At 45.0% G+C, this 24,517-nt stretch overlaps 1 protein-coding gene and 1 long non-coding RNA gene across 3 annotated transcripts; both read right to left on the bottom strand.

The window, feature by feature from the left end:
• Positions 1 to 15,325: 15,325 nt before the first annotated feature.
• On the bottom strand, positions 15,326 to 22,603 carry ARMCX4 (armadillo repeat containing X-linked 4; the record flags this gene model as incomplete). Of its 2 annotated transcripts, XM_081221313.1 has the most annotated exons (2): positions 15,326 to 18,265; positions 18,392 to 22,603. In XM_081221313.1, 2 exons carry the CDS (start codon positions 22,601 to 22,603, stop codon positions 15,629 to 15,631), a joined length of 6,849 nt encoding a protein of 2,282 aa, XP_081077439.1. In that variant the 3' UTR covers positions 15,326 to 15,628. The 2 variants fall into 2 exon arrangements, with proteins under 2 accessions (XP_081077439.1, XP_081077438.1); XM_081221312.1 differs by having other exon boundaries at positions 15,326 to 22,603.
• Positions 22,604 to 22,652: 49 nt separating this feature from the next.
• LOC308608351 lies at positions 22,653 to 23,551 on the bottom strand. Its single transcript, XR_014014151.1, has 3 exons — positions 23,469 to 23,551; positions 23,098 to 23,188; positions 22,653 to 22,748 (listed from the first exon to the last, which is right to left on the bottom strand). It is a non-coding gene; the product is annotated as an uncharacterized lncRNA (long non-coding RNA).
• Between the last annotated feature and the right edge of the window lie 966 nt (positions 23,552 to 24,517).

Raw genomic sequence — 24,517 nt, forward strand, 5'->3', positions numbered from 1 at the left:
GGGAAGACCCCATAGGGTCCTACTTGGTTATACTCTTACCACTCAGCATCCATTCTTGTGCTTTATTCCAATGAAGAAACTCTCATCTCCAACAGGGAGGCAGGGACAAAAATCCCATCAGCCAATGTACTGTCATGGAGTAATGCTAATTCATACTCTCCACCTGAAACCTAATTTATTACAACCATCTCCAGTATTTTTCATGTATTAGAGAAAAGAAGGGGAAAGAGTAAATTACAAAGATACATCTAGCTGCTACCTTTCCCCTCTGTAGCTGTTCATGAGGCCAAAATCAATAATCATAACTTCATTCTTCCACTGTTCACTTCATACTCCCTTTAGGTGGTCAAAGTTCTTTCCCTGATGTAGTGATCCTAACCTTCAGTCCTGTCTTTATGGGATTTCTGCACTTTCCCATTGAACAGGACTATTGGGCAAATGAGTATTAAGTGGTGTCCCAGTGACTATCCCTGGGCTCCAAGCATACTTCTCCTTGTTCTCATTGTATAGCAGCAACCCTGTTTCCCCTTGGTGATAGGATTTAATTACTCCAGCCAGTACAATAGTCCCTGTCTCTGCTTATCAATTCAATAGCATGAGGAGACCAAAATGGCCAGGGTGCAGTTTCAGCTTTCAGTTTAATGGAACCATGGCTTTATTCCTTGGTAGCAGCATTCATTCCTTGGAAAAATAGAACCTCCAAACCTGCTGAGCCCAAGGTTGTGGAGAAAAAACAAAATAAGTCTTTATTGGGTTAATTGGTATAATAGTGAGAGGGACCAATCCCTCCTCCACCTTCATTCCCACACCTGTGTATTCTTACTATGAGGGAAATAGCACTATATATCGGTCACTGTTTTTGAAGCAACTATTGTAGTCTTGTAGCACAGCACCGTCCACCCAGAACAGGTGATCTCATAACTAAGCCTTCAGTAAGTCATTTACTTTCCTATCAGGCAAGCTGCTTCTGCATGATGGAGTGAGTGATAAGGACTAGTGAATATTTGGATATGACTCCATTATTGTACTTCATTTATCATTAAATGAGTTCCCTGGTCAGAGACAATGTTGTATGGGATACCCTGATGATAATTAAGACATTCTGGAAGTCCACAGACCGTGGCACTGACAGAATCATTGTGAGCAAAGAAAGCAAATGTGTGTCTGGAATATGTAGTTATTTCCATGAAGAAAAAATTCTGTTCTCACTGTGATAAAAGGTGTCCTATATAATAATCTTACCACCACAGGGCTGACTAGTACCCCAGGAAATAATGCCTTATTGTATTGAATGATTCACCCTCATCTTATTTTGTTGTCAGGTTGGGTATTCAGCAGTGTTAGTAGAAGATCAGCCTTGATGAGTGGAAGTCCATATTGTTGAGCCCATGCATAACCTCCATAACATTGATGCTAATCTAACAAAGGGAAAGAGAGGCAGAAGAGTCAAAGAAGATGTGGTGATAGAATCAGAGGTCAAAGTGATGTGGGGTGATGGGCCAACGAATGCAGGCAGCCTCTAAAGGCTGGAAAAGACAAGGAAACAGATTCTCCAGTACAGCATCCAGAGGGAACACAGCTCTGTCTACGCATTTTTGACTTCTGACCTCCAGAACTGTAAGATAATAATTTTGCCTTGTTTTATGCCATTGAGTTTGTGGTAATTTGTTACAGCATCAATAGGAAACTGATACAGTGTTGTTGCTGTTGTTGTTGTTTTAAAGAACAGAAGAGAAAGTCTTCTATATTTACCCAGATATTTACCATTTCTATTGCTTCTCCTTCATTCCTGAATTCTAGATTTCCCTCTGGTATCATTTCCCATTAGCCTGAAGAGCATCCTTTAACATTTCTTGTAAAGCATGTCTGCTGGCAGAAAATTCTCTTGGCTTTCCTTCATCTGATAACATCTTTATTTCATCTCCATTCCTGAAGGATATTTTTGCTGAATATGGAATTGTGTGTTGGCAATTCTTTTCTTTCAACACTCTAAAGATATTGTTCCAAAGTCTTTTAGCCTTCATTGTTCGTGGTAAGAAAACCACAATCTTTCACATTGTTCCCTTACAGATAATGTGTTATTTTTCTCTAGCTACTTTCAAGGTATTTTTCTTCACTTTTGGTCTTCAGCAGTTTGGTAGGATGTGTCTAGGCATGGTTTTCTTTGAATTTATCCTGTTTGGGATTCATTAAGTCTCTTGAATCTGTAAATTTACGACTTTCAACAAATCTGGAAAATTTTAAAGAATCATTTTCTCAAATATTTTTTTCTATCCCAGGAGGGGAAAGCCAAGATCAGGAGCTGTCACCCCTTCCCAGCACCATCTCACAGACCAGGAGTGTCACTCAGGTAAAATGAGGTCCCTGACTTCATCTCTGGTGCAGTGATTGAGGCTCTTCCCAGGAGAAAAGGGGGGATATAAGGATGAAGAACTCTGCAGCTCTGCCTGAGGGAACTGACTTAATTTTGAAAAGGTAGTAGAAAACTCCATGCCTATAGGCATTTCCAAAAACAATGGAGATCATGGTGGAAGATAATTAAGAAGAGGCTGGTAGCACTAACACAAGAAAAATGTCAGAACAGTCACAAGTTTACTGATGAAAACCCGGGAAAGAGACAGCCAATCAGAGCCCTCCTGGGATCATACACAATTGTAAGGGTCAGGAAGACTGTGTGCATATGCTAGGCTGCATGGAAAGGCATGGAACAGGCTTGAAGGGTGTAAAACAAAGAATGTTGCTCATTACTTGTTTCTACAAGGATTAAGTCATAAGCCACTGCAGTTGCTGACCAACAGTACAGCCTAAAAAGAATTCAGGATGAAAAACAAGATGAAGTACTCTGTACTTTGGAAAAACAGGGCCCTTAGATAGCACCTTAGATAGATATATCTCAGGAAAATGTTCAATTAACCCAGATTCTTACATCTTCCCATACATAAAAAAGCACTAAAATCATTAACTGAGATACCTGTTCCTCATGACAAGCAGTAACATTTTACTGAGATGAATGTTTGACTGCATGTATTCCCTAGTCAAAATCATATATATACTGACTTCTCCCCCTACCTCTTCAGAGCTGTCCTCTCAGAGCTACTGAGAAGCTGTTTCCTGGGATCAGTCCTCAGTAAAACCCTGAATAAAACTTAACTCACAGCTCTTACATTGTGTGTTTTTTCTTTCCATTGAAAAGGGATTCCCCAAGCCACACACAGACCCATGAACACCAGGCAAAAGCCTTACTGGCACAAGGAGCTTAAACACAACCTCTGAACAAGCACTGACTGAACCATAAGTTACTCTGACCCAGGGACGAATCCTAAAAAGCCAAGATTAAAAATAAAATCACAAAAAAATAAAATAAAATCACAGTCATCTTTGGCAGTCTGGAACAATGTGTGAATGCCCAAGGCTATGCCTTTTCAGGAGCAATCAGAGAAGGAACCTCCGAACTAGTAGTCCCAGGTTGAATGAGCTAGGGGAAAAATATGTAAACTCACTGAAATGTGAGAGCAGCCTCCAAGCTATACATATATCCAATGGCAAAGGGTAAATATCTAATTGGGCTTAAGCACAACCTTTGACCAATAAGTGACTTATGCTAACCCAGGGGCAAAACCCAGGTAGACAAGCTAAAAGATAAAAATAAGGGGGAAAGATCTGAGCTGGGAAAACAGAGGTGTACACTATGGGAGGAAATAAACTCCACATAATTAGTCCCACCAACTCAACAAACAATAAACAAATGACAGCAAACAACAACCATTGGGAGGAGGATCAGTATCCAGAGTTGCTAATAATATGTTACCTAAAATGTCCAGTTCTCAACAAAAAATTAAAATACATACAACACATACACACAGGTAAACATGAAAGACAGTATAAATGTATTTTGTTGTAACTATTTTTTCTTCTGATTTAAAAGACTACTTCATAAAGCAATATGAATAAATCTATGTTGACATACATATAATGTATAAATATGTGAGTTGTATAATAACAATGCAAAGGAGTGGGGAGGGAATGGAGATATTAGGAGCAAAGATTTGAAATTAAGTTGGTATTGACCTGAACTTGATTTTTATAAGTCAAGCTATTATAACTGTAATCCCCAGAGTAACCACTAAGAAGATACATTTTAAAATACAGTAAAAGAAATGACAAGGGGGGCTTCCCTGGTGGTGCAGTGGTTGAGAGTCTGCCTGCCGATGCAGGGGACGCGGGTTCGTGCCCCGGTCCAGGAAGATCCCACATGCCATGGAGCGGCTGGGCCCGTGAGCCATGGCCGCTGAACCTGCGCGTCCGGAGCCTGTGCCCCACAACGGGAGAGGCCACAACAGTGAGAGGCCCACGTACCGCAAAAAAAAAAGAAAAAAAAAAAAAAGAAATGACAAGGGAATGAAAATGGTACACTAGTAAATACCTATTTAACATAAAAGAAGGTAACAGTGGAGGGAGAGAGGAACAAAAAAGACATAAGACATATAGAAAACAAATAGCAAAATGGCAGATAATAATTCTACTTCATCAGTAATTGCATTAAATATAAATAGATAAAACAATTTAAAGGCAGAGATTGGCAGAATCAGTTTAAAAAATATGATCCATAAAAATATACTGTCTACAAAAGATATTCAGAATCACAGATACAAATAGGTTGTAAATAAAAAGTTAGAAAAGATGTACCATGCAAACAGTAAACAAAAGGGACCTGGAATTGTTACACTAATATCAGAAAAATTAGGCCTCAAGACAAGCATTGTTATTAGAAAAAAAGAAGGGCCATTTATATTGATGAGAGGGTTAATCCATCAAGAAGATTTAACAATTGTAAACATACATGCACCTAATGATAAAACTCCAAACTACACGAAGCAAAACCAGATATAATTGAAGGGAAAATAAAAATTTATACAAGTCATAACAATAATATATGATATATGCCAATTACTATGTGCCAAGTACTACTCTGACTGTTAATCTTTTAATCATCACAGCAATTCAATAAAGTAAGTATTTTTATTCCCATTCTAAATATGGGGAAAGTGAGGTAGAAAGAAGAGAATTGCCCAAGATCACATAGCTATTAAGTGACAAAACCAAGATTTGAAGCCAAGCTATCCACTGGCAGAGTTTATGTTCTTAACTACTCTTTCTCATGGCTCAGCTGTGAATAATATTTATGTAGCCATAAAATAAACATAGAATATTGATTTAGTGAAATATAGTGATGTAGGGCTTCCCTGGTGGCGCAGTGGTTGAGAGTCCGCCTGCCGATGCAGGGGACACGGGTTCGTGCCCTGGTCTGGGAGGATCCCACGTGCCACAGAGCAGCTGGGCCTGTGGGCTGTGGCCACTGGGCCTGCACATCTGGAGCCTGTGCTCCGCAGAGGGAGAGGCCACACCAGTGAGAGGCCTGCGTACCGCAAAAAAAAAAAAAAAACAAAAAATATATATATATATATATATATGTATATATATATATAGTGATGTAACAACAATATATTGGGAAACTGTGGGAGACGTGTGTATATGGGATGGGAGGTTTAAGATAACTGAATCTTGGGCTTCCCTGGTGGTGCAGTGGTTAAGAATCCACCTGCCAATGCAGGGGACACAGGTTCAAGCCCTGGTCCGGGAAGATCCCACGTGCTGCAGAGCAGCTAAGCCTGTGTGCCACAACTATTGAACCCGCATGCTGCAACTACTGAAACCCGTGTACCTAGAGCCCGAGCGCCACAACTAGAGCAAGCCCGCGTGCAGTAACGAAGACCCAACTCAGCCATAAATTAATTGATTAATTAATTTTTAAAAAAGGAATAAGATTGTCAGAGCTGCAAGGGATTTAAAAAAAGATAACTGAATCTTTTCATTGAAGAAAATCATAGCTGATGTGTAAAAATTAAAAGTCAAGAAATAAAAGTATAAACAGATTATTTAGAAATATGGAGTGATACCAGAAGAAATAGTTAAAAGATTTGAAAGTGATTCTCTCTGAGGAGGAGAAATGTGGGATGGGGAAGGATGAAGCAAAGTTCTGGTAGATTTTTATTGTTGCTGTTATAAGCCTTATGGTACTCTATAACTATAAAAATTACATTTAAGAAAACCAGGACTCCAAACGTGTACAGAAGACTTAAGGACTGTGATGGGCTGAATGTGTGTCCCCCCCAAATTCATATGTTGAAAGCCTTACCCCCAGTATGGCTGTATTTGGAGATAGGTCCTCTAAGGAAGTAATTAAGGTTAAATGAGTCCATAAGGGTGGATCCCTGATCCTATAGGATTAGTGTCCTTATAAGAAGAGATATCAGAAAGCTCACTCGCTCGCTCTCCACACACATGCACCAAGAAAAGGCCATGTGAGGTCATAGTGAGAAGGCAGCTGTCTACAAGCCAAGAGGAAAGCTCTCACGGAAACTAAGTTTACCAGCACCTAATCTTGGACTTCCCAGGCTCCAGAACTGTGAGAAGATAAATTTATGATTTTCAAGCCACCCAGTCTGTGGTATTTTGTTTCAGCAGCCCAAGCCGACTAATACAGGGACATTATCCTCAATGAAATAAGCCAGTCATAGGGACATTCCTGGCAGGCCAGTGGTTAAGACTGCACTTCCACTGCAAGGAGCATGGGTTTGATCTCTGGTTAGGGAACTAAGATCCCACATGCTGCGTGGCGCGGCCAAAAAAAAAAAAAAAGAAGAAAGAAAGAAAGAAACCAGTCATAAAAGGACAAATACTGAATGACTCCACTTAAATGAGGTACCTCAAGTAATCAAATTCATAGACAGACAGTAGAATGGTGGTTGCCAGGGGGATGGGATAATGGGGAGTTATTTTTTTAACATCTTTATTGGAGTATAATTGCTTTACAATGTTGTGTTAGTTTCTGCTGTATAACAAAGTGAATCAGCTATATGTATACATATATCCCCATATCCCCTCCCTCTTGCGTCTCCCTCCCACCCACCCCCATCCCACCCCTCTATGTGGTCACAAAGCACCGAGCTGATCTCCCCTTGCAATGCAGCCGCTTCCCACTAGCTGTCTGTTTTGCATTTGGTAGTGTATGTATGACAGTGCTACTCTCTCACTCCGTCCCACCTTACCCTTCCCCCTCCCCATGTCCTCAAGTCCATTCTCTACGTCTGCGTCTTTATTCCTGTCCTGCCCCTAGGTTCTTCAGAACCATTTGTTTTTTGTTTTTTGTTTTTTAGATTCCATATATATGTGTTAGCATACAGTATTTGTTCTTCTCTTTCTGACTTAACTTCATTCCGTATGACAGACTCTAGGTCCATCCACCTTAATGGGGAGTTATTGTTTAACGGGTATAGAATTTCAGTTTGGGAAGATGGAAAGAGTTTTAGAGATGGATGGTGGTGATGGTTATGCAACAATGTGAATGTACTAAATGTCAATGAACGGTACACTTAAAAATGGTGAAGATGGTAAAGGTTTTCTGTATTTTACCACAATTTTCTTAAAACGGAAAAAAAAGAATGTATAGAGGTATGCATTGTAATATAGATGGGAGGCTGTACGCTTGGTTTCAGTTCTGCATTCCTGCTTGCCAAAGTCTCACACATATAGAGCTTCCTGAGCATTCTGCTCTCAGTTTTTCAGTCTGTGCCCCTTGCTGGGGCTACCTGACTCACTCCTTGGCTTCAGTTATCAACTACAAAACATATCTTTAGTCAGACCTTTCTTCTGTGCTCTATATCCATACCTTTCAAATGAACACTGAGCATCTCCACTTGAAAGTCCCAAAAGGACCTCAAATTCAAAGAATTCAAACCAGATTCATTCCCTTCCTCTCCCAATTCTACTCCTTCATGTTTGAAAAATAGAAAGAGAAAAGAAATGTTAATACCCTTCCTCCTTCATTCCGTACTCCAGACTGTACTCTTTCTCCTGCACCACACTGCCTTCAGGGCCAATTAGTTCATGTGTTTCCCAGAAATAGGCCTTTTTCCCCTAGAAGAAGGACTGAATTTTCATCTTCAAAAAGTGATATTAAATTATACTTCATATGTGCATGACCCAGCAAGTCCACTCTACCCAAAACCTTAAACCAACCCCTGATCCCTGAGTATGCTATAACAACAACACTAGAGTAAGAATCTGGGGACCCGGGGCCACAGTCAGACCCAGAACTGGCTATAAGACCACTTAACTTTCCAAAACATCTAGGAATGTTATCCACTGCTATCTTAGCCTCATTGCTGGCCCTAGAACTGGGGACGAGGGCCACACTAAACCCCATTCTTTGAAGGGTCCTGCATATCACACACACACACACACACACACACACACACACTTCTTAAAGAACACGTGGGTGCCTGTGTTACATGGGATCTGGTGCTCATTGTTGGTACAGTGCAACTTATAGGCCTAAACATCTGTACTTTGACTAACACTTTTCGGGCTCCAGGAAAATGCTTCTCCACATCTGTTTCCCTGTCTCCTTTAAACAAAAGGCAACTGTGTCCAAATGCCATGTAGATTTGTGGATTGTGACACTGCTGACATAAGAAATAGACATTATTTCAGACTACAGGGAAGATTCTAGCAGTGAACCACTTAGGGAAGAGAAAAAAACAAGCTACCTTGTCAGAGCCTTATTCTCAGATACATGAATGCCATAGATTTTTGCTTAACAAACTTTAATTTCCCAATAGTGTCCATTTTCTTGTTTGTATTTATTTTCTGGTTTGTGGTTCCAAAGTAATAAAAATTAATGCAATATTTGCAAAAGTTACATATAGAGGCTAAAGAATATTTCACAATATTAAACAACAGATATGACTCTTGATTTGGGGATGTATGGAGGGAGAGAAACACGCATGAATCATTGTCACAGATTGGATCCCCAGGAAACAGATTATGAGACAAAGATTAGTATAGGAGGTTTATTGGGGAGAGCTCCTGCGATAAACATTTATGGAAGAAAGGGGATAAAATAAACAGGAAGGAAAAGAGGAAAAAATCAAATGTCAGTGCACTATCAGTAGAATGCCTCAACATACACTGTAGGGAATTCTGAAGTTAGGATGAAACGTCAAAGTTGTCTCAAGTAGGGGAAAGAGGACCAGGCCTTTATACACAGCATCAGTGAGCCATTGGATGTGGGACACTCTGAGAATAGGGTGTGATCTTGAACAAGACAATTCTCAGCTGATGAGATGCCTGAATGGGGCTGGCAGCCAAGGGCTCTCTGATGGCAACATTCTTAACAACTGAAGTAATAAGGCCTTTATTGCTAAAGGGAACTCTGGGCAGGGCATTGCAGTATCCACCACAGTCCACCCCTTGTGCCTCTCAGATCCGCTTTATATAAGTTCCAGGATCAGCTCTTCCAGGGGTCTGGTAGGCCTCTCTTCCTAGGGGAACTTTAAACTATAGCCCCCAACACTGTAGCTGGTCTCAAAGATGAAAATGACCATCCCTCTCTTCCACTATCAATTACAGATCCCAATCACTCTTAGGGTCTTGGTAGTTTGCCTGGTGGTATGATCCAGACCCTCATTCCTGATCATTATGGGTTTCTCAGGCTGGAGTTGCTGTCCTTGATGATACCCACATACCAAGCCCACCAATCTATAAATAAGGCTGGGGTTTTTCCTTCTCAGTCAGCTTGTCAGAAAAGATCCCCCATGAGGCCACAGGTGTAAGGAGTGTGAAAAGTGCTAGCGCAACAGTGGTGGATATCATGGAGGATCTGCTCTAGCTGATTGTGCAGGTGCTTATACCCTCCAGTCCTGCTTGTGCTTGATCCTATGTGTAAAACTTCCATCTTGTTGCTGGGCCTGCCCACCCCTATATCTTGGAGGATCTGACAGAGCTCAGTTCATAATGGGCAGTTCTGGTTGTATGGTCAGTTGCATGGTCATTTGATGTCCTATGACCTTGTATTCCATCTCTACCAGGACACAGTAGCATATCAGGAGCTGTTTTTAAAAGATATATAATTCTCCACTGCATGTGGCATGACTTTGTTCCAGAATCTAAGTTCTGGTCTAAGTTGTGACCTTCCCATTGGGGCTTACCAAAAACTCCACATGGCATCTTCCACCAACACAGACATCTCTAATACCTTAGAGTCTATTGATATCATGGTCCAAGTGGCAGGACTGCTTGAAACCACGCCCTGGACCTGCTATAAGGCCTTCTTTTGTTCTAGGCCCCATTCAAAGTTGGCAGCTTTTCATGTTACCCAATATGTGGGTCAAAACAGTAATTCCAGATGTGAAATGTGCTGCTTCCAGAACCCAATAAAGCCTACAAGACATTGAGCTTCCTTCTTCATGAGGAAGGTGGAAAATGCAATAATTTGTACTGTACTTTTAGAGGGAATCTCCTGGCATGCCCCAGACCATTCAACCCCTAAAAACTGTACTTAATGTAGCCAGCCCCTGGATCTTTGTAGGGTTTACCTCCCATCCTCAGGAGTACACATGTCTTACCAAGGCCTCCAACGTGCTACCCACTTCTTAGCCATTTGGTCCAACTAGCATGATGCCATCAACACAGTGGACTAGTGTCATATTCAAATGGTCCAGATCTCTTCAGACTATACCATGACAGAGGACAGGAGAGTTATTAGAGTCTTGAGGAAAAGCTATAAATGTATACTGTTGTCATTCTATGTGAATGTGAACTTTTATGATGTTCCATTCTGATAGGGATAGGAAAAAAATATTTTCCAAATCAGTAGCTGGTTACTGTACTAGGTACCTAAGGCCATGTCATCCTGTTCTAGCAAAGATATCGTATCTGACATGGCAACTGCTCTGTGCCACTACTTGGTTGAGTTTACAGTAGTCTACTGTCATCTACCTGGCTCTGTCCACATTTTTCAGGGCTCCAAACTGATGCATTAAATGGAGATATGATGGGGACCACATCCCAGCATTCTTTAGGTCTTTAGGTGGCACTAACTTCAGCCATCCTCTCCAAGATGCTATCTATATGTTTTCATTTACTATCTTTGGCAAGGAAGAGGACAGCAATTTCAAAGCTTCCACTTGGCCTCATCTACAAATAGCTCTGACTCCACATGCCAAGGAACCAATATGGGGCTTGTACCAACTATCATAATGTCTATTCCAATTATATATTCAAAAACCAGAAAAATAACCATTGAGTGAGTCTGTGGACCCAGTGGAGCCACTATAAACCCAACATAGACTAGGAGCCTATATAATTTCTGGCTTCCATCTGCCCCTATTCTAACAGGGGTGAGGCAAGATGATACGTTAGGTCTCTGGGTATCAATAGCAACTCACAATCAGGGTCCATCAGCCCTCATAATGTTTGGGTATTCCTCTTTCCCCAGCACACAGTTACCTTCGTAAATGGAAGGACTGGAGGAATCAGTCCTGGGTACCCCACTCCTTCAAACAGTGCTCTCTGGATCAAAAACTGACCTAAGGCCAAAGCTGAGCAGGAGAGTGTGACTTCTTATTGAGGCACCTTCCCTCAGACTTCTGAGTATCTTTGATTCTTTTTTTGATTGTACAGGTTGAATACAAATTGTTGGATGCCTATTTTCCCTAGGGCAATGTGTTATATTGACCACCCACATTCTATTAACTACCTCTTAACCATCTATCTACCAGGAGGAGCACTGTGTTCTATTAACCCTCTCCAAAGCTCTCTGCAGATCAGGCCTCCCGGCCTATTACTCTGACCCTGTGGTGCATTATGGTATTTGCATCTACCTGACTTCTGACATTTGAGTACAGTTATCCTGTCTCTATTGTTTCAGTGGCATCACCATTTCTATCAGTGATCTTCATCCTATAATGCCCTCCCCTACTCTGAGCCCTGGTCTGCAGAGGCAAGCCACCACTGAACTTCTCAGTGATGCTGGTAACCCTTTAACCAGTGCATTCCTTACAGCTTTAGTAAATGGTGTGCCCTTTGGGTCCTCCTACAGAACATAGTCCTCTGGAGGGCTTTCTGGCTTTATAATATATTTATTCTATTCCCACTTCCCCGAGCCTTTAATCCCTTCTCACATCGTCTTCAATGGCAACTCTGGCCTTTATACCTCAATGTGGGCCATTGGTTTTTTTCCATTCTTTGAGGAGCCATTCTAATAGTGAGTTCACATTGATCTCCTGGGATCTTTTCCAGGATGTTAAATCCTGTACCTTGGTAGAGGACTTTTTAATCAATTAATTCTCCCTTATTCAATTTTATATTCTAGCTCCCTTGATCAAGGCCCTCAGAATTCAGTCCCATGCTTACTCCCTCAGCACCTGCTAGAACATGCTGGCTAGGTCCTGCAGCTCCTTCTTGAGATATTCCCTTTCCTTCCTTATTAGGCCCAGCACAACACCAATGAAGTTATGTAACTTAACCCTAGACATAGGCCCAGTGGCCAGGATGGGAGGTGGGGGCAGATTCTGTGGGAAACACGTATTATCTTACAAGGGAAAGGGCTCTGCATGTTCAAGCAAGGTGAAGCACTAACCCTTAATAGGAAGGAGTGGGACACTTCCGAACGCTTAAGGAGCTCAGGGAAATCTGAGGATATAAGACTTTTAGGGACCTCAATCCAGATGTACCTATTCCATGTGTCAGGGTCACGTTCCTTCCTAACCAGGGCCCTGGTCTTGGCATAGCAGACTTGTCTTGGTTTAGATTTTAACTTTATTTGAAGCTTGTTTCAATAAGTCCTGGGCTTGGTCCTCAGATTTCTCTACTCTCTACCTGAAAAAGATGAGGGCCTCTTTATATGCTGTGAATGAAACCCTCTGGCTTTCACACATAGCTTAAATTGTTGACTAATTTAATTCAGCTTTTCATTATCTTTTCCTAGAGGTCCATCAAGCTGAGCAATAGCCACACGATTTTCTGGACTTCCTTATATTTAAATTACCTCACATATTTCTCAAATGTCTACCACATGGCACCAGTTAATGTATTCCCTTCCATGAATGCCATTCTAGTTCACCTCCAGTGAAAGCTCTAACTCCTCTGCTACCTGTTCCACGTGTCTATCTACTCCACCTACCACAAATGATGGGGTCCTCATTGCCAGCTGGGCAGCAGATGATCCATCTCCTAAATTTCATCACAGTGTATGCTTTTATGAACCTCTTCTTGTACCAACTGTTGTAGGTTGGCTTCCTGGAGGGCAGACTCCGAAACAGGGTTCAGCATGAAGGGCTTTTATTAGGGAATGCTCTTAGGATTAAAACCTGTGGAAAGGAAAAGAAGGAAGCAGGATTGGACAGAGGGAGAAGTTAAACTGTCCCATTTGGGGCAAGAAGGCCATGTAGGTCAGTCATTGAATGTGAAGTACCCCAGAAAGGAGGTATGACCTTGGGGGAGGTGGCTTTCTAGCTGAGGCAATACCCGGAGAGGGGTGACAGCTGAGGGCTGTCTGCTGGCAGCACTCCTAGCAACTGAAATAATAAACTCTTTATTCCTGAAGGAGGATTAGGGCAGCAGATTGCAGAATTCACCACAAGTATGACATCATTTTTTCCACTGGAAAGTTGGTGACCATCAAATGCTAGAATTGAGAACAGCTTTACTTTCAAAACGATTAATGAAATTTAAAATTTCAAACATTTATACTTATATTTATGGCTTTATTTAAGTAATATTTATTTTAAAATTTTATTTATACCTTCCAAATATTCAGACATAAATATGTGAACCTCCATTTATACTTTTGCTCTAGTGCCCTGAAATGCTATTAACAGGCCTGCTTAGCCTGAATTCATCTGTTTCCTTTTAGTAAATTATGCAAAAAGTCCTGGTTTATTATATAAATATCAGAAAATACAGATGAGTAAAAAACAGGTAAAATTACCCATTAATCTTACACTATCAGGGAACTATCCACATTCTCAAGAGTATACACACCAAAGTTTATACATAGAGATAATTTAAATATGTGTTCTTTCTTCATAAAAAGTATAGCATGTGCTTTTGCAGCTTATTTTCCCCATTTAAGATTATATGCTGAATTTTCCCCATGTAAATAAGTGTAGTTGCCCATCAACATTTTCAAGAGCTGTATAATGTCTCAATGTGTAGACATACCTCAATTTCTTAGCCAAGTGCCTATTTCAAGACACTTGGGTCATTCACAATTTTTCACTCTTCAAAAAGGTGCAGATGCACAGCCTTGTACAAGCTGATTATTTGATTATCTCCTAATGATAAATTTCTACAAGAGGAATTTCTGGGTCAAAGAGCGTGCACATCTTGAAAGCTTCTAAAACATGTATCCAAATGGATCTTGTACCAAGTATGCTCCCACCAGTACAGTTTGAAGGTGTCCCTCCACCCACACCCTCACCATACTCTAGGTTGGAAGAGAGGTGGATCTTCTCCAGTATGGATGCCAACAGTCCTCTCAATGGTTCCATAAAGACCCTGCCCCAACCAATCTTGTAAAAGAAATCTGATAGAAGCTCTAAAAAGTACTCTTTCTTCTATTATATTTTTTCATAATTCCAAAATAATCACTAACATATTCACTCCCATAGAGACAAGAGTTGGACAAGAAAAAGGATGTTTTCCTATCAAATGCCCTCAGGACCCTACAATAAAATTGTCCCTCTCTGTATGTCCCCAGGATAGGTTCCAGCACTTCTTCATTCAAAGCATCTCTCACTTCCTTCCTCCCCTTGCCACTCCCATTGCCACCAGTGAAATTTCACGCCTTTGGCAACTATGCCTGAACTATGGTGGTAACTTCCTAAGTGGTGTTCCAATCTCCAGTGGCCACTCCTGTCCCCACCCCAACTCTGAGCCATTCTGCACACAAGTCAGTCTCATAATGTTCCTTTCATCTTGTCACTCCTCTGGTCACAAAAGGCTTTCGTGTCTCCCAGAGGTGGGTAGAATATACAGACCCCTCAATTTAAAAATCAGGGATCCTCCATGAATGGGACTCACCCAACTGCTGGACTGTATTTTCCATCACTCCCCTCCCCACACTTTGTACTCCAGGCAGGCCAGTCTCCTCTGTGGAGCAAAATTCCCACCTCCATGCCTTTCTTCCCGTCACTCTTCCCTCCTCCAATGCCCTTCTGCCCTGTTTTTATCCTGTCTTTCATGCCCAGCTTACTTAAGTGCCCCATCCTCTGCAAAACTTTCCCTGAACACTGTTGCATGCAGAAGTTTCTTCTGCCTTTAAGCACTAATAGGAAACAGCTGGCTATGATCAGAGGCTCTTGGGTTTTGTTAGTATCTTTTTGTTTCCATACCTCTTGACTTTCCAAATAGATCACAGATTCAAGGACAAAGACGTGTCTTTTTTTATGCTTAAAACACACAACTTTATTGATGACATAAAAATAAAGTCTCAAATGTATAAACATAAGTCCACACAAAGGACCAAAGATTACCTTACTTATGAAGAATCAGTTCAGTTTCTGCTCATGAAGCATACCAAAAATATCTCAATCCAGACAAGGTAAAAATCAACACATGTATTTTCAGTACAAGATTGAATTCATTTGGTGTTCATAAAATGGTCCAGCTAATGACCATCATAAGCAACATCACTTTAGAAATTATAATGCAATTTACAATGTGCATTACTTCCAGGCTGCAAAACCAAAATATTACTCAAATTTGTTTGGAAAATTACAACTAATCAGAGTTTACTTAATAATAGCTCAACTCTTTCTTTCACCTCAGGGTCATTGTATTCTGCTGCTAAGACTCGAAGTTTCTTGGCACATGCTTTAGGTCGTTGGAATATGAAATAAAGGGAATTTTTACTGAACTTGTCCTGGGTAAATACTTTTGCTCTTCTTTTAAAATGGTAATTTATATTTTCAAATAGTGAAAGAGCATTAAGAATATTTTCCTTTGTCTCTTTCTTGCTAAAGATATTAATCAGTGATGCTGGTGCATTGGCAATGAGCAAGTCTTTTGTCATAGATGGATTTTTAGAGAAATTTAAAAGCATTCCCAAAATATGGTCTTTAGTTTCTCCACTTCCCACAGTTAACAAACGAAGAAATTCTGAAATGTAATTTGTAACCATATGCTGATATTCACTAATAATAGTCAGGTGCTTTATCAATCTCAATCCAGCCAGCTGCACATTTGAATTCAAGGGATAGGTGATGGTGTCTTCACATACTTGGTTTAAGTATGTTTTAACCTTCCTGTGATTTTCAGCAGCCACTGAGATGTTATTCAGTGCATTTAAAGCCTTCTGCCTAACACTGGGGTAGGGATTATTGAGCAAGCCTTCAATAATTGAGATTCTTCCTGCATTACGAATGACTTCATGGGAGAATTGGTAATCACGGCTGTTATACAGAGCATTATTGGCTATTTCATGAATAGAAGGATCTTCAGTCATCTCAATCATGCAAATGAGTTTTTCAAGCTCTCGTGGATCCATATTAGTTTCACGTCTACAGCGGCAGGCCCAAGGCTGAGTTTTCTCCCCAGACCTGATCTGCTTTCTGAGCTCATCTTCAGGTGGGAAGCAGGATTCATTTTGGTACGGAAATTTCATTTCTGTCCAGATCATGGCTCCCGCCCATGACCCCATTCCTGCCCCAGGGACCATAGATGGATATGTGACTCTTGACTCAGCTGACTTTTTGGCTTTAGTCTTAGGTGCAGATTTTTCCTCACTTCTGTTTTCATTACCATCCCAGAAGCAAGACTTTACATCAACTCCACCAGCAGCTTCAAGCTTATCCTTGGTGCTGGCCTTATCTCCAGCCCTACGCTCAAAATTGACATCTTTCTCACGCTTAGATCTGAATGCATTACTGTTCTCACTCTCAGCCCAAAACAAGGACCTTAAACTTATCTCCTCAATATCAGGGCTGGATGCTCTACTTAGCTCATCCTCATCTACATCCCCAGGCAAAGACCAGGACCCCATGCCAGCCTCTTCTCCAACCCCAAGCCTAGACCCTGTAGTGGCTGCATCTCCATCCCAGAGCCAAGACTCCTGCCTGACCTCAGCCCCAACCCCAGCCCCAGCCTCAGCCCCCACACAGGAATCCATACAGGCAGCCTCATCAGATCTGATCCAGGACCCAATACTGTTTTTGTTCTCAGCCCCAAATCTAGAACTAATGATAGCCTCTTCCCTAACCAATGAGCTGGATTCAATATTGGCCTCATTTTTATCTCCAGGACTAGACACAATACCAGCTTCTTCCCCTCTCCAGAACCAAGACCCTGTACTAGCCTCACTCCCAGCCCCAAACCAGGATCCTTCATTGGCCTCTGTCCCAGCACTCACCCGAGACCTTCTACTGGTCTGGTCTCCAGGCCTAGCCCAGGACCCTCCACTTGCCTGCTCTTCAGGTCCCAGGCTAGATCCTCTACTGGCCTCATTCCCAGGCTTAGACCCAGCCCAGGATTTTCCACAAGCTTGATCCCCAGTGCCAGCCCAGGAGCCTCCTCCACTGGTCTGATCCTCAAACCCAGGTTTGGAACAGCTACCAGCTTGATCCCCAGCCACAATCCAGGACCTTCCACTGGCCTGACTCCCAGTACCAACCCAGGACCCACCACTGGGCTGGTCTGCAAGCCCTGGACTAGACCCTCCAATGGCCTGGTCCTGAGCACCAGACCAGAACGCTCCTCCACTGGCCTGATCCTCAAATCCAGGTTTGGAACAGCTACCAGCCTGATCCCCAGCCCCAGCCCAAGAACCTCCACTGACCTGACTCCCAGTACCAGCCCAGGACCCAGCACTGGACTGGTTCATGGGCCCGAGCCCAGGCCCTCCAATGGCCTGGCCACTAGCCCCACCCCAGGACCCTCCTGTATTGGCCTGACTCCCACTGCAAGCATAGAACCATCCAGTGGACTGATCCTTGAGCACTGGCCTGGTTCCTCCACTGGCCTGGTCCCCAATGCCAGCCCAGGAATCTCCAACGGACTGGTCCCTGGGCCCCAGTGTAGACCCTCCACTAGCCTGGCCCCCACTGTCAGCCCAAGACACTCTTCCAGATTTGGCCTGATCCTCATATCTAGGCTTTGTCTCACCACCAGCCTGATGCCCAGGTCCAACCCAGGACCCTTCATTGGCCTGGTCCACAGCCCCAACCAAGAAACCTCCACTGGCTTGGTCCCCAGAGTCAGCCCAAGACCCTCCACTGGACTGGTCCTCAGGCCCCGACCTAGTCCCTCCACCAGCCTGGCTACCAGCCCCAGCCAAAGACCCTTCTTCACTGACCTGATCCTTAAATCCAGGCTTGGACCCACCACCAGGCTGATCACCAGTCCCAGTCCAAGAACCCCCACTGGCCTGATCCACGGCCCCCACCAAGAATCCTTCACTGGCCTGGTTCCCAGTGCCAGCCCAGGACCCAACACTGGACTGGTCTGTAAGCCCTGGCCTAGACCCTCTATTGGGCTGCTCTCCAGCCGTAACCCAGGACCCACCACTGGACTGATCCACAAGCCCTAGCCCAGACCCTCCACTGGTTTGGTCCGCAGTGTCAGCCCAGGCCCTTCCACTGGACTGGTTTTCAGGCCCCAGACAAGCTCCAGCCCAGGACACATTTTCATTGGTCTGATCCTCAAGTCTAGGCTTGGATCCACCACCAGACAAATCACTAGTCCCAACCCAGGATGCACCACCAGACAGATCACTAGTCAGAATCCAGGACCCTCCAGTAGCCTGGTCCACAGCCACAGCCCAGTACCCAATGTTAACCACATTCCCAGCTGTAGCCTGAGCCCAGGACCCTCCATTAGCCTGAATCCCAGCCCCATCCTGGGACCTTCCACTGGCCTGTGCCTCAGCCCCAGCCCAGGATGCTCCATTGGCCTGGTTCTCAACCACAGTCCAGGACACTCCAATGGCCTCTCCCCCAGTCCAGGATACCCCACTGGCCTGGCCCCCAGCCCAGGAACTCTCACTGGCCTGAGCCCCAGTCCAGGGCACCACAACAGCCTGGTTCCCAGTGCCAGCCCAAGAAGCCCCACTGGCCTGGTTCTCAGCCACAGTCCAGGATCCTCCAACAGCCTTGTCCCCAGCCTCTACCCAGTAACCCCCACTGGCCTGGCCTGCAGCCCAGGACTGTTCACTGGCATGACTCCCAGCCCAGAGCCCTCCACTGGCCTGGTCCCCAGCTCCAGCCCAGGATTGAACACCAACTTCATTCTCACCCCTAGCCGCACTCCAGGATTCAACATTGGCTTCATTCTCCTCATCAGCCCAGGACATGCTATTCTCCCAGTATCCATCCCTAGCCTGAAACCTAAATTTGATCCATCGCTCAGAAGCAATCCAGTCCTCAACACCAATCCCATTCCAGTAGTAGTCATGGACCTTAGGCTGAGACTTTTTGCAGGCCTGAGAGCCTACTGCACCCTCACTCTCAGAAGTGGGCGTGGCCTTAGCCTTTGGCTTTACAGAGGCATCTCCTGTGGCTTCTGCCTCAGACTTACGCACAGCCTTGTCCTTTGCCCCAGACAAGGTCTTACTCTGGGAATGGGCTACAGACTGACGCTGGCCAGAGCCCATCGTACATGCTCCAGCCTCTACCTTAGACTCAGCAACATGATTGCCCCTAACCTTACTCCTGGCACCAAGCAAGGCCTCACACTGGGAATTGGCCACAGCCTGGGGTGGGGCAGAGCCTGTTGTACCTGGTCCAGTCCGTGCTTTAGACACAGCATTGGGATTGCCCTTGACCTTACTCCTGGCACCAAGCAAGGTGTCGCCCTGGGAACTGGCCAGAGCCTGGGGCTGAGTAGAGCCTGTTGTATCTGTCTGAGGCTGGGCAGAGTCTGCTGTATCTGGCCCAGCCCCTGCCTTAGGCACAGCACTGGGATTGCCCCGGACCTTATTCTTAGTACCACACAAGGCCTCACCCAGGGAACTGGCTGCAGCCTGGGGCTGAGCAGAGCCCTTCGTATCTGTCTTAGACCCTACCTTAGACACAGCATTGGGATTGCCCCGGACCTTATTCTTAGTACCATATAAGGTCTCAACCTGGGAATTGGCTGCAGCCTGGGGCTGGGCAGAGCCCTTTGTATCTGGCCCAGACCCTACCTTAGACACAGCTTTGGGATTGCCCTGGACCTTATTTCTGGCACCAGGTAAAGCCTCACCTTGGGAATTAGACTCAGCTTGGGGCTGAACAGAGCCCACTGTATCTGGCCCAGACCCTACCTTAGACACATCACTGGGATTACCCCTGACCTTATTCTTGGCACCAGGCAAGACCTCACCCTGAGAATTGGCCACTGCTTGGGGCTGGACAGTGTTTGCTGTATCTGTTTGAAGCTGGGCAGAACACATTGTATCTGGCCCAGCCCCTGCTTTAGACACAGCATTGGGATTGCCCCGGACCTTATTCTTAGTAGCAGGCAAGGCTTCACCCCAGGAATTGGCCACAGCCTGGGGCTGAGCAGAGCCTGTTGTATCCGTTTGAGCCTGGGCAGAGTCCTTTGTATCTGGCCCAGCCCCCACCTTAGACACAGCATTGGGAATGCCCCTGACTTTAATCTTGACACCAGGCAAAGTCTCACCTTGGGAATTGGCCACAGCTTGGGGCTGGGCAGAATTCTTTGTATCTGGTCCCGTCCCTGCTTTAGACACAGCATTGGGATTGCCCCGGACCTTATTCTTAGTACCACACAAGGCCTCACCCTGAGAATTGGCCACAGCCTGGGGCTGAGCAGAGCTTGTTGTATCTGTTTCAGGCTGGGCAGAGCCCTTTGTATCTGGCCCAGTACCTGCCTTAGACAAAGCATTGGGATTGCCCCGGACTTTATTCTTGACACCAGGCAAGGCTTCCCCCTGGGTATTGGCCATAGCCTGGGGCTGTGCAGAGCTCTTTGCATGTGGCCCAGCCCCTGACTTAGACACAGCATTGGGATTGTCCTGGACCTTCTTCTTGGCACCAGGCAAGGCCTCGCCCTGGGAACTGGCCATTTCCTGAGGCTGACCACAGGCCCTCAGTTCTGCCTTAGCCCCTGCCCCAGAAATGGTATCAGGATCGCCCCTGCCATCAATCCTGGAATCAGGGAAAACATCAGCTTGGGCCTTGACCCCAGCGTGAGGCTGTGCACAGGTTTTCATGTCTGCTCCGACCCCTGCCTTACACTTGCCTTTGGCTTTGCCCCTAGCTTTTCCTCTGGTACTAGGTAGAGCCTCAGCCTGGCTCTTAGTGGAAGTCTGAGACTGTGCCTTTGTGTCTGTCCCAGCCTCTTCTTTAGACTTGGTGTTGGCATTGCCCTGAGCCTTAATCCTGCCATCAGGCAAGGCATCAGCCTGGACATTGGCCTTAGGCTGAGGCTGTGTATAGGACTCAGTGTCTGTCCCAACCCCCACCTTAGATACGGCATTGGAATTGCCTCTACCCTTACCCCTGGCATCAGGCGTGGCATCAGGCCTAGCCTCAGCCTGAGCACTGGCTACAGCTTGAGGCTGAGCGGCAGCCCTCGTGTCAGCTCCAGTCATTGCCCTAGATGTGACATTGTTATTTCCCCTATCATCAACCCTGGCACCAGACATTGTCTCAGTCTGTTTCTTGGTCACAGTCTGAGATTGTGTAGAAGCACTTGTACCTGCCCCCACCCCTGCCTCACACATGGCATTGGTATTAACCCCAGCATCAACCATTGCCCCAGGCACGGCCTCAGTCTTGGCTACAATCTGAGGCTGAGCAGAAGCCCTCATATCTGCCACAGACCCTGCCTGAGACGCGGATTTGCACTTCCCCTTCGCCTCAACCCCAGTACCAAGCATGTCGTCAACCTGGATCTTGGCCACAGCCTGAGACAGTGCACAGGACTTCATGTCTGCTCCAGCTTCTGCCTTGGACTTGGTGTTATGATTTCCCTTAGCATCAACTGAGGTACCAGACCTGGACTCAGACTGAGTCTTGGCCACACTCACAGTCTCTTCCAGGGCTCTCAACTTGGTCTCAGCCACACTTCCAATCTTGTTTATGGTACCCATCTTGGCCTCTTCCCTGATTACTGCCAAGGCCTCATTCTGTGTCACCATCACTCTGTTCATTTCTGTCTCTTTTTCAGCCAATATACGAGTTTCTGCTTTGGTCTGGGTCATTGCTTCTTTCTTGGTCTCTGCCCTAGCACCAAGTGCCCAAGCTTTAGCCTTGGTCTGGGTCACTGCCTCTTTCTTGACTAGTCTCCCAGACTCAGAGTCAGTTTGGGTCACTGCTTCTTTCATGGCCACTTCACTGGCTTTGGCTTCAGTCAGAATCACTGCCTCTGTTATGACCACTGTTCCAGCCACTGTTTTGGCCTCAGATTGGGTCTCTGTCTCTGCCTCAGCCATGGCCTTGGCTTGAGAGTTGGCTTTGATTCTGGCTGTAGCAGTGGTCTTAGCCTCTACTTCAGCCCCAGCCCCACCTCCTGCTCCAGTTTCTGCTCCAGTCTTGGGCTTGGGTCTAGTCTCAATCTCTGTCCCAACCATGGCTTCACACATCGCCAAGGTCTGGTTCTGTATCCCAACCACAGTCTCCATCTTGACTCTGGACCCATTTCTGGCAAGTCTCCTCACACTCTGGGCTCTTCCCTTGGTTAATTTGTAAATGCAGTAGCAAGCACCAGCCCAGATCATCAGTCCTGCAGTCACCCAGCCCACTTCCTGAACACGACCCATGTAATCACCCTTGCTGAAGACACGAACAAGGTACAGAGGGGCTCAATCAGGCTGCAAAAAGTGGGTAGTAGGTCTGCGCATAGGCCTGTGAGGGTGTTGGTCTTCAGCCACTCAAAGGCCACTACAGTTGCCACTGGAGGTGGACCTAGAAGTGGAGGAAGGAAATGCACTAAAATTTCTCTTCTAATTCTGTGCATCACACAGATAGATACAGAAGGACAGGAAAGTGTAAAAAAGATGTGCTTGGTGGAAGAAGAGGATGATTAGCAAATTCTCTCTCCATCCCTTTTATTTTTATCTCCTCTCCATCTTCCCCAGTGCCCAGCAATTTCCCCCAAGGTACTTCCGTACACATTTCCTTATACCAAATGAACAGTGGAAAGGATAGTGGTAAGGCTGACTATGAATGGTAAAGACGGGGAAGCCCCCAGACTTCGATTTTTACTGGACCTACTCTGGTCACCACTCCCACAGGTCCCCACCCTCATACCAACCTGTAATGATCAAGGAAGTTCCCTCCTCTTTCCTTCTCTTGATTGGAGATATACGCAAAAGTAGATCTATGAACTCATGAGATCTGTGGACCTAGAGACAGACACATAGATGGACAGGCGGAAGTGATGATTTTGCTCTTGTTGTGACAGATATATTATTAGCAAACTACCTCTCTATCCCCTTCAATTAGCCCCACTCCCTGTGCCCAAATAAAGGTGAAGGTGTGGGGTAAGTGAAGAGATGGTGGGAAAAGTGACTGGAAAAAGGAGAGACTGAGGATCCTCCAGACTGGACACTGGCCCTACTGGATAGACACTGGTCTCCAGCAACCCATCTTAGATGTCTACCCAGCCAGTCCCCATCCTCTTACCAGTCTATACTGATCAGGGATAATTTCCTTCTTGTTTCTTTGCTTCCAGTGATCTCAAGCTTTTCAGACCTGTAGACCAACCTGTGGACAAGTAAACAAACAGATAGTAGAGACTGGCTCCTTCACAGAACAAACAAGCACCTTGATCCCTGACTCCAGTCCCTGCCTTGTGAGAGCCCATGTCCAGTTTGCTAATATGATCCATCCTTTCAAGTCTTCTCTCCGTCACACTCCAGCCCACACTTACCCCAATATTTCTACTATTTCCTGCACTGAAATCAGTAGGGGGGTAGCAACACTGTGGAAATCTGGCAGAGTGTAGGAGAGGCAGAAGAACCCTCCACTGAGACCATCTCAAGTCTCAGCCACCTCATATGCCCACCCTCTCTTGTTACCCCCAGGCACTGCCCATCTTCACACCAACCTCCATTGTCCCAGGCCAGTCTCCCAATTTCCCTTGTTTTCAGTGGTAAACAGCCCTACTGTCGCCCTATGGGAAGACCTAGGAAAAAAACAGAGAAAAAAGGGAAGGTGAAAGTTGAGTGCTTGTGACATCCCAGCATCTGAAACATGGGTCCCAGTACCTGCCTTACTGGATTTAGAGATCTGTTCTCTGGCAAGCAAAACCTAGGGCTTCTCCAGCACTGAAATGGGCAGGGTGGAGAGGGGAGGCAGGAAAAAGGGGAGAGGCAGAGGCGAATTATTCTAAAACCACCTGTAGGATTCTAGGATTTCTGCCAAAAGTCCATCTTTTCCTTCACCTGTGCAGACAGGTGGGAAAATCTGAAAAACTGGAAAACCAGGAGACACATAGAGGCCCCCATATCCCATATTCTAGAATCACAGCCTACTACCATCTACTTCTCTTTAAACCCATCTCTAGGAATCTCCAGCATATGAGACAAGGTGTGTGTGTGTGTGGTGGAGGGAGGCTTTTGCTTCTGCAAAATCACCATCCCTGCCCCGCAAAGGCTATTTCCAAAAAAAAAAAAAAAAAGTAATTCTTTGAGACAACAATTTGTATTTTCTGAGGCACAAATAAAAGCATC

This window comes from Mesoplodon bidens (genome assembly GCF_964165515.1).
Source record: "Mesoplodon bidens genome assembly, chromosome: X".
NCBI lineage: Eukaryota > Metazoa > Chordata > Mammalia > Artiodactyla > Ziphiidae > Mesoplodon > Mesoplodon bidens.